Source organism: Mustelus asterias, chromosome 6 (assembly GCF_964213995.1).
Source record: "Mustelus asterias chromosome 6, sMusAst1.hap1.1, whole genome shotgun sequence".
NCBI classification, from domain to species: domain Eukaryota; kingdom Metazoa; phylum Chordata; class Chondrichthyes; order Carcharhiniformes; family Triakidae; genus Mustelus; species Mustelus asterias.
The window spans coordinates 83,044,003-83,054,994 of record NC_135806.1 but is presented as its reverse complement, the minus strand read 5'-3'; the positions used below and the strand labels follow the sequence as shown (position 1 = coordinate 83,054,994).

Genomic DNA, 10,992 nt, shown 5'->3' with positions numbered 1-10,992 from the left:
AAGGCATCAGATAAGTCCAATTTTGTTTTCACTATTATCTACATCCGGTTCCAGCGGTTCAATGAGTAATTAAGTTGAGGCCAATCCTAATGTCAGTCAGTCATGTACCTAGAGGAAAAAAACATGTAACTGAAGACCCTATTATTAGATTGACAGGGGTTTGTGACCATGATAGAAGTAGTTAAGCAGACACGCCCAACCAAATCAGTTTGTGCAGTGAGCCAATAAACTTTAAAATACAATGAGTTATGTACCTCCACCCACAGTCTACATGCTACTGTAAAAATTATTTTATTATGATGCAGCTTTCATCATAGTATTTATCCTTATCACCCCCAGTCCCTCCACAAAGAAACTGACTCACTGGTCAGCTTCAATTTGTGAATTTTACTCCAGTATTGTCTTCACTGCATTTTGTGGCATTTGAGGAAATGAAATGTCTGGGTTGTCCTCACAGAGATCAAGGAAGCTTAAAAATGACTCTGAAGTGTACTTTAAAATAAAGTAGGAAATGCAAAATTTAGTGGGACAGAAATCAAATGCAGATTTACCTATTCACAGATATATCACAAAACACTTGCATCAGATAACTAGACCGAGCGGTAGACTTCCATATGTAAGAAAAGCTTGGCTTAGGAGTCCATAAAGTAATGCTTTTACTTTTATTCAATTCAACAAAGGGAAAAAAAGACTGAAAAGTTTTTTCAGGTGAATAAATAATGATGAATTCTAGCCACGTTCTCTCATGGAAGCTATGTTATGGATGTGAAATGAACTGCAAGTAAACAGCAATTCCTTTACAGAATAGAAATATTTACTCTCATCAGTTAACAACACAGCAATTTCACACTGGCATAGGCAAGTGCAGTTTTTTTGCATTTTATTGTGAATGCTTCATTTAAGACATTACATGGCCAATGTGCCATAATAATCCTCATCTGTATCAGTAAAGTGCAGAATTACAATATTTACCTGAATCCAACCAAACCCTCAAATGTCACCCTCCATGTTACAAGAGTAATGTGAATGTTCTTTCAGATATCAATTACTTTGATGCAATAGCTGGTAATTATAAACACCTTGTAGGTGGCAGGCTGTTCTTCAAAAGGAAATCTCTCCAGTTTTCTGTACAAAGCTATTAAAAAAGGATTTGAAATCTCCATTTTACGATGCATTAACTCTGTTTCTCAATACTCCATAACAGACAGTAAAAAGGAGTCAAATGCAGCAACCTCAAGGGTATAGCCCTATTTATATACAAAAAAGCCCATAGGTGCTTTCATCAATAAAGTGGTCAGAATACCTTATGAAAAACGCAAAGCTTTTTAAATAATGAGCACTCCACAAAAAGCATGAGAAAGATGCCCAATGCTCTAATCAATTTCCAGTATCTGCATAGTGATGTGTCAACATAGAGCAGTTTTTTCTTCAAGCAACTGCACTGGAGACTTAAAAGCACTTAAGGTATTGACATTAAAGCCAGCTTTGACAGTGTCCAGAATTAAAGAAATAGAATGCCAGGTTTCCCTCTGCTCCAGTGTGAATATTGCATTTACACTAATCAGGACAAAAGGAAATTTAAAAAAGTCCACTTGAACCTGTTATTCAATTGCTTGTAAATATATAAAACAAAATAAAGTTTGGCAGAGGTGTTGCTAGGACTCCAAATTATTATAAACAATCCCAAGTTTAACCAAAAGCAAAGCAGCATAGAGCAGACTTCCGCTAAAATACTGATAAACAGATACAATATACTATATACACATGCATTACCATTGTGCATGAATTGGGATGCATGGTGATCAAGAGGGCAAAACAAAACATGCAATCATCAAAATTCACTAACAGCTGCTGAATCCATTCAACATCTCTTAGTGTACAGATGAAAACTAGAGCACGCGACCAATTTCTTCCCATATTTACAGGCATTCTAGAAACTAACCCCAAAATTTTTCATTTCATCTATGGAGCAAAATGAAAGCCTCCAGTTTTTCTGGGATCTGTCCTTTGTAAACTAATCGGTGCTTTACTATGGCAGAGGCAGCAAGACACTGCAAAGTTGTATGGTTGATGGGCTGGATTAAGTTTTTCCCCATTTCCTTCTCATCTAGTAAATCGCAGGCAGTCTGTTTATGAGAGTTTGTGGTGTCAAAATGTGCACCCGCCTTAATGAGAAGATTCATGATCTCGGGATGATTGTTACGTGCTGCGATGTGCAATGGGCTGTTGTCTTCAAAATCTCTTGCATTGAAATCTGCTCCACACTCCAGCAACATTGCAGTGACTTGCAAAGATGGAAATTTGCAAACTGGATAGCGACCTACAGAAGTAGTGTCTTTATCAACTGCGAGATGAAGCGGGGAAAACCCAGTTTTTCCTCTGGAGTTCAGTTTTAAAAATTTATAGATAGTTTGCCGCTTCAGATATTCTTGCTCAGAGCTACATTTCACTTTCTCTAACAGACAGATGAGATGCAGGATTATTGAGAGAGCTTTGCTCAGCTGTATCAAGTCAGGTGGAGTCTGTAACTGCTTCATGGCTCTGTCTATTTCAAAGACACTTTTGCTCAATATTCCAATCAAATCATTGAAGGACACAGAAGTTCCTAAGACACCTTTTGTCCGATCTTGCAGCATAAAAGAAAAAAGTTCAGCAAAAGACAGCAAGCTACTTGCTGTCATTGGACTCAGTGGGTCCAGATTGTTCTGCTGCATGTCCAATGCATATTTCCATAAATTGATGCACCTTTCAAAATTGCCAGAATCAGCATAGACTGCACCTCTGTATCTTATATAGTAAGAGGTATCAGGATGTGAAGGACCTAGTATTCTCTCTCTGATCAAAAGTGCCTGCATCCTCATCTCATCGGGATCAGCAATCAAGGCTTCCAGTTCCTCTCCAGAGGTTACTTCTTTGGCATAATCATAAGCCATTATCAACTCCTGGGGCTCTGATTTAGTGAGGACATTAGCCTCATCACTGTATCGCATGTCCATTGCTTTCTTCCAGTATTTCATAGCTCCCAACAAGTCTCTCTTCTTGTCCACAAATGTGGCTCCTAGCAACTCGAGGGCATCAATACGCTCAATTTTGCTTGTTTGTGGGTGCTGAGTCAAGAAGTCCACAATGTTGGTGTGACCAGTTACACTGGCTGAAAGCAGTGGGGTCATTCCATAACCATCTTTCTCCATTTTGGCGCCATATTTGAGCAACATCTTCATAATCTCCAGGCTCCCAGACTCAGCACAATCATGCAAAGCTGTGTTTCCTATAAAAAAGGAGAAAAGCAATTAAAATTAACAGCAAACATTTTCATATAAATTTCAATGTTTACAATTTTTATTTGAAATTATAGATAGAATCAACTTTTAAAACTCCAAAATGTGTTCAACTAATACACACGAGGAAGGAATTGTCAGTTGACAATCCAGCTATGGAGGGAGCCATTCTAGACTTGGTATTGGGGAATCAGCCAGGCTAGGTGATTGATGTTTCAGTAGGGGAACATTTTGGGCTTAGCGACCATAATTTTATAAGTTTTTTGAAGAGGTATAATTCATACCATAATTAGTTCCTCCAATATAAGTTTTTTGAAGAGGTGACAAAGAAAATTGATGAGGGAAGGGCTGTGGCTGTAGTTTATATGGACTTAGCAAGGCATTTGACAAAGTCCCACATGGCAGACTGGTACAGAAACTAAAATCACATGGGATTCGAGGTGGGCTGGCTAGATGGATACAGAACTGGCCTGGTTATAGAAGACAGAAAGTAGTGGTGAAAGGGTGTTTTTCAGAATGGAGATCTGTAGCTAGTGATGTTCCGCAGGGATCAGTGCTGGGACCTTTTGTTTGTAGTATATATAAATGATCTGGAGGAAAATGTGGGTGGTCTGATTAGTAAGTTTACGAATGACAAAGATTGGCAGAGTTGCTGATTATGCAAAGGATTGTCAGAAGATGCAACAGGATATAGATAGATTGGAGACTTGGGCACAGAAGTGGCAGATGGAGTTTAATCTGGACAAATGCGAGGTGATGCATATTAGAGGATCTAATTAAGGTATGAATTATACTGTAAATGGCAGAACCCTTAGGAACATTAACAGAGAGATCTGGGCATGCAGGTCCACAGTTCCCTAAAAGTGACAACACAAGTGGCCAATGTGATTAAGAAAGCATATGGCATGTTTGCCTTCATCAGCCGGGGCACTGAGTACAAGAGTTGGGAAATCATGTCGCAGCTATATGAAACTTTGGTTAGGCCGCATTTGGAGTATTGCGTGCAGTTCTGGTCACCACACTATCAGAAGGATGTGGAAGCTTTGGAGAGAGTGCAAAGAAGGTTCACCAGCATGTTACCTGGTCGCGAGGGTGTTGACTATGAGGAGAGGTTGAATAAACTAAGATTGTTTTCACTGGAAAGATGGAGGTTGAGGGGAGACCTGATAGAAGTCTACAAAATTATGAGGGGCATAGACAGGGTGGACAGTCAGAGGCCTTTTCCCTGGGTGGAAGTGTCAATTACAAAAGGGCACAGGTTCAAGATGAGGAGGAGGAAAGTTTAAGGGAGATGAGCGGGGAAGTTTTTCATGCAGAGAGTGGTGGGTGCCTGGAACGCTTTGCCAGAGGATATGGTGGAAGCAGACACATCAGCAACATTTAAGAGGCATCTGGATGGGTACATGAATAGGGAGGAATAGAGGGATACGGACTAAGGGCAGAAGGTTTTTTAAAGTTAGGGCATCATGATCAACACAGGCTTGGAGAGCCGAAGAGCCTGTTCCTGCGCTGTACTTTTTTGTTTTTACTAAGGTCCTCATGACCATAATATTGTCATTTATATAGCACATTTAATATAATAAACACAGGCATTACAAAGCAAAATGTGACAAAGCAACTTAATGAGATACTAGGTCAAATGATCAAAATCTTGATCAAGAGATACATTTAAGGAATGTCTTAAAGGAGAGTTAGGAATGGAAATCTAGAGCTTAGGGCCTAGACAGCTGAAAGCACTGTCACCAACGGTGGAACGATTAAAACTGGAGGCATTCAAAGAGTCCAGAACTAAAAAAGCACAAATTATTTCAGAGGATTGTAAGGTGGAGAGTACAGAGTTAGGGAGGAGTGAGATCATGAAGGGAATTAATTTTTTTTTAAAAATTGCAGCCTTGCTTAACTGGGAACTAGTCGACATTAAGGGATACAAGTATGATAAAATGAACGAGACCAGATGCAAGTTAGTCAGAACAGCTTTATTTTACCTCAAATTTAGATGGTAGACGGGGGGGGGAGGGTGGGCAGAATGCATCAGGAGTGCCAAATTCAGAAGCAGCTCAGGCACGAATAACACTTTCAGTAGATAAAGGGGGGGGGGGGGGGGCAGTAAGAGAGAGCGATGCGATCTGAATCTCATCTTAGAGTCATAGAGAACATCAAGGTTGTAGCGAGGATTGAAATCAATGGCTTCACTATTTTCAAAATATAACTGGAGCAAATTTCTGCTCATCCAACACGTGCTGTCAGAGAAGCAGTCTAATAATCAAACTTGAGGTATTGCTTGGCGAGAGCTGGCTTTCATGAGCATTTATCTGGAAACTGGCATCTTTTTTCTGATGACTGCTACGTCCAGAAGACACAAAAGAGGTCATAAACTGTCATACATTACTTTCTGCTTATTTGAAAATGGATTTGCTGGACCAAATACAAGGCTCATACAGGTCACAATTTGAAAGTTGGCTAGAGTTCAGGAAACTTCCAAAAGTAATTGCAGGACAAAGCTCAACCCTCAACATTGTGAGGGCCCATTGTGTGAATCCATTACACCCAATGAAACAAGTGAGCAGCAGACAGGCTGCCCCCCCTCGCCTGGACTAAAACAGAGAGAGCCATTGAAACTTCATCTGTCAACAGCCACCATCAATTTCAAAGTGGACCATGGATTTTGACCAGAGACATAGAAACTGTTTGCCAAACTGGCTCATCAATGGGCAACACCACATGACCTAACTTCCTCTGGCAAGTGTTAATGTTACATTGCTGGACTCCTAGGGCAGTCTGCTGTTCACATCCAGCTCAACACCAAAGCAGGACTCCAAGCTGACAACCTCAAGTCTAAACCCCCTCAAAGCCTGGTTCTCTGGAAGATTTCTCCCATTGCCTGTAGAGACCAAGGCTCTGTATCCCAATCTCATCATCACCAACTTTGAAGGAACTCAGTAACACCTACTGTCAGTTAGCTGAACCCACCAGAAGTGTAACTCCTACATGAAGGAACCTTCACTGGACTTGACATTCACATGAATTAATATCTCTATTTTGTTTCAAGTCATTTCTACTTAACACTTTTCTTCTTTCCTATTTCCTACTTGTGTATGCATATATAGTTGAGACAACCATCCCCCCGGTTTGAATGCACAAATAAACAATACTTCTAATTTAACCCCAAAGGGAATTTGCTGTAAGTCACCTTAAAATTATCATAAATCAAGTGTTTGGAGAAATATACCACAGACTACTTCAAAAATTAAAACACCTCTGCTGACAAACAGACAGTTTATCTCTCTCACGTGTGTAACACAATGCTGCATCAAGGGGAGAAATAGGAGAGATCCAAGATTAGACCCTTCCGAGAGGTAATGATGCGCGAGTGAGATGAGAAGCCATTACAGGTGATTGTGCATACAGATCCATCCAACTGGATGATGCTTGGAGGGACTAAACCAGTGGTCACACTCAACATGAGCCTTGTACCACTTTAATTCCTTTCACATTATCAACATGAACATCAAATTCTATTCCTTGCTCTTATACACCTAGGAACACAGGACATAAGAGTCGGACACTTGGTCCTTCAAGCCTGTTCTGCCATTCACTATCATGGCCGATCAGGTTGTGGCCCATACTCCACATTCTTATCTAACCCTCACGATCCTCGACTCCCTCATCTAACAAAAATGAGTTTAACTCAGTTTTGAATAAATTCAATGACTCAGTCTCCATGGATTTCAGGGAGGAGAATTCCAGATACCAACGTTCTTCAGGGGATAAAAAGTTCTTCTCATTTCTGATTAAAAGGAAGACCTATTATTCTTCAACTAGGTCTAGATTTCCCCACAAGAGGAAACATCCTCATGATATTTGCCCTATTAAGTTGATACAGGATCTTACATCTTACCAGCTCTCAGTCTTGATGGGCCGAATGGCCTCCTTCTGCACTGTAGGGTTTCTATGATTTCTTCTCAACTCATGGGTATAGGCCCAACATATTCAACCTTTCTTCAGTTGGGCTGGGGGTGAAGAGAAGGGGGGGGGGGCGGGGGGAAGAGAGAGAGAGAGTGGAGTGAAGAGTGCCAGGGGGAGGAGGAGTGAAGAGTGCCGGGGGTTGGGGGGAGGAGGAGTGAAGAGTGCCGGGGGTTGGCGGGGGAAGAGGGGAGAGAGAGAGCGGGAAGAGAAAGTGCAGCGTAAAGAAATAGGGCAGAGAGAATCTTCCCGGATTCATTACCTTTCACGCTCTTCCTGTTGACATCGGCCCCTTTCTCCAGAAGATATTTGGCTATCTCCCGGTGGCCCTTGTAGCAGGAGATCATGAGGCAGGTATGGCCGTGCCTGTTGGCCACCTCCATGTCGGCGCTGTTTTCTATCAGGTACCTGACGATGTCCAGGTGACCGTCGAAGCAGGCGGCCCTCAGAGGGGTCGAGTTGGTCAGCGTGGTGTTGTTGACCGAGGCGCCGTGCTCGAGCAGCGAGCGCACCACGGTGAGGTGGCCGGCGGCCGAGGCGGCCCAGAGCGGCGGCGCCCCCTCGATGGTTTCCCCGTCGAAGCTGACCGAGCCGCCCAGCTCCACGTCGGCGCCGCACTGCTCCAGCAGGTAGACCACCACGTCCAGGTGGCCGTAACGGGCCGCCATCAGCAGTGCCGTGGCGCCGTTGGTCTTCTCGGCCGCCAGCTGCGACACTTCGTCCGGGCTCTTGGCGATCAGCAGCTTCTGCAGCAGCCGCAGTTTGCCGTCGCGGGCCGCGTTGAAGACCGCCGTCTTGAAGTCCATGGCGAGGCGGCAGCTGAAAACTCGGCCTGGCCTCGGGCCCTGGTGCGCCTGCGCCCTGCTCTCCGGGGGCTCGCGCTCTGCCCTCGCGCCGCCGGCCGCTGCTCGAGCTCCAACCGCCACCTCCCCGCCCTCAGTCACTCACTCCCTCCGACCGGCCGCCGCAACTCTCCTCTTAAGCTCTGTCCCCTCGCGTTTTCTCCTTCTTGTCAGGGAACTTTTCGGACTCTCTCTTTATTCTGTCCTTGGCCTTTTCCCCACCCCGCCGCCTCCTCCTCCTCCTCCTCCTCCTGGTTAGTTTTATTTTTTTTGTGTTGTGTGAAATCGAAATCTCTCCACTGTCAGAATGTGACTTGACTTTTCTGCCAAACGGGACAGCTTTTGATCGTTTTTTTTTTCACTTTTCCTCCCGTCAACAGTTCGACGCCGACCCGAGCAGCTGAGAGAGAGAGAACGCCGAGACTAACTTTTATGAGCGGAAGCTGCTCAAGTTTCGCCTCAATTGGACAGCAGCACCAGCGGGCGGGCCGGGCGGCGGCGGCGGCGCAGTCTGAGCTGGAGAGAGAACGCTGCCCATTATGACGGAGCCACAGATCCGGTTTCTATGGTGTCAGACAGCCAATAGGAAAGCGGCAGGCGTTTAGGGGCGGGGACTCTCCGGGGAGAGGTCAGCTGGGCAGAGAGAGCTTTGCAACTTGCAACAAAATGTTCCTCTTGGCAAAGAAGCGCCACAGGCACATGGCGACGTGGAGCACCATCTAGCGTGCTGTCTCGGTAGAAAAATATATCAGTTGAGTCTTAATTTAAAAAAAACTTTCTCTCGTTCCAGTTTTCTTTCCAACTGCTGACTCATGCTGCTTTCGCCCCAGCCCGCATTCAAGTAGTGATTGCACTTTCAACTCAAGAACTCTCCGTTTTCATGGACTGGCTTCACGGTGCACGTAAAAACTCGCCATCATCTTTAGGGGTCTCCCAGCTGCTGAGATCCACCTACGTATGTAGAGTTACTATTTACGCAACTTGGAATGATTTCCCCATAGGGATAATCATCGTTTTCTCTTCATTCATAGCATTTGCCCCCAATTCGTAAATGCCCATTTAAGGACATTTTAAGAGTCAATCGCATTGCTGCGGATCTGGAGTCACACAGATCAGTTAATGACGACAGATGTGCTTTCCTAAAGTACATTAATGAACTGTCTGGGATTTTACAATTGGACTTTTAATTGTTGAATCCAAATTTAACCGTGTGTCATTGTAGAATTTGAACCCAGTTCCTCAGAGCATTGCCCTGGATCTCTGGAATACTAATCCAGTGACAACATCACTACGTTGTGTCCTGCAAGTACCAAAGAGGATTCACTTAGTTTTGCGGTTCCATTGCATTGTACATTATCTTGAAGCCACCTAGCCCCCAGGAATCTGCTAGTCTTCATCGTTCCACCCCCTGCCCTGATTCCAAGAAGGATGGTCACTAGATGACTGTCAAACTGGCAAGTACAGGTTTTGACTAAATAGACAGCAAAAAATAGACACTTTTCATGAACAGCACAAGTGTCCAACTTCCTGACAGGGTTGCCAAACTTCCAGGATGGGCCTGGGCTGGTGTCTCCAGGAATTGAAGATCAATCTCTTGGGCACTGCTGTGTGCAACCCTGGAGAAAAATCATTGGGACATTTAAAAAAAATGCTTTTTATCACATTCTTTGAACACTGAGCAGCACGGTGGCACAGTGGTTGCCACTGCTGCCTCACTGTGCCTGGGAGACCTGGGTTCGATCCCTGGCTTGGGTCACTGTCTGTGCGGAGTCTTCATATTCTCCATGTCTGCGTGGGTGCTCCGGTTTCCTCCCACAGTTGGTTAGGTGCATTGGCCATGCTGAATTCTCCCTCAGTGTACCCGAACAGGCGCCGGAGTGTGGTAACTTGGGGATTTTCACAGTAACTTCATTGCAGTGTTAATGTAAGTCTACTTGTGACACTAATAAATAAACTTTAAAACTTTTCTTTACCAGATCTATACATATTGAAAATGTGGGGAGAAAAGGCTGATAGTCAAACAATATTGAATTGGGTAATTAGTCGTTTTGCTTTCCATTAGGCATTGGAAGACAGTGTCACAAGGATGGATGTGTTGGCCGACGAATGGCAAGTCACATGATGAAATCCCCAGTAATATATTTAATCACAGGTGGCAACCCTACTTGCTGAACATACTATATCTTGTTAAAATAAAAGCAAAATAGTACAGATTCTGAAATCTGAAATAAACACAAGAAATGCTGGAAATATTAAGATCAGAAAACCTGTGGCATGAGAAACGGAATTAAAATTTCAGGACTTTCATCAGGATCCTACTGAGTGCTGATTTTCCCTTAACGGAGGGGTAAGGTTAAAATAGCAATTGTGTTCTCATAAATTCTGGTTGGTATCTACAACAGTAATTTGAATTTACACAACACATAACATAGTGACATAGTAATCCCAAGGTGCTTGAGGGATGCTATCAAACACAATTTGACACAGACTCCTAAGAAGATATAAAAACAGATGACAAAATGCTTGGTCAAAGTAGGTTTTAAGGAGTGCCTTAAAGAATGACAGAGAGGTAAAATGGATTACAGAGGGAATTCTAGAGCTTATGGCCAAGAAGATTGAAAGCACATATCTCTGCCAATTTGGGAGTGAAGAAAATCAAGGATGTGCAAGAGGCCAGTATTAGAGCAGTGTGGAATCAAGCCTTGAATATCAAACCCTGAATACATGGGCATATTTTCTTGCACCTGGCCTCCAGATAATTGCTTGAAAGCTCAAAATTAACTCTGCTATGATCTGCACCAGCTTTCAACATGGTGGAAGCAGGTTCATGTACAAGCTTGTGCCTTTTCAGCCACCTTTAATGTTCCAGATTTCAAATTCTGTGTCCCAGAATTGTACATTCACTTGTT

At 43.5% G+C, this 10,992-nt stretch overlaps 1 protein-coding gene across 1 annotated transcript; it reads right to left on the bottom strand.

The window, feature by feature from the left end:
- Positions 1-638: 638 nt before the first annotated feature.
- Positions 639-8,467, bottom strand: fem1c (fem-1 homolog c). The gene is made up of 2 exons (XM_078214634.1): positions 7,504-8,467; positions 639-3,268 (listed from the first exon to the last, which is right to left on the bottom strand). The coding sequence occupies exons 1-2, from the start codon at positions 8,045-8,047 to the stop codon at positions 1,959-1,961; spliced, it is 1,854 nt and encodes a 617-aa protein (XP_078070760.1). The 5' UTR covers positions 8,048-8,467; the 3' UTR covers positions 639-1,958.
- Positions 8,468-10,992: the final 2,525 nt, after the last annotated feature.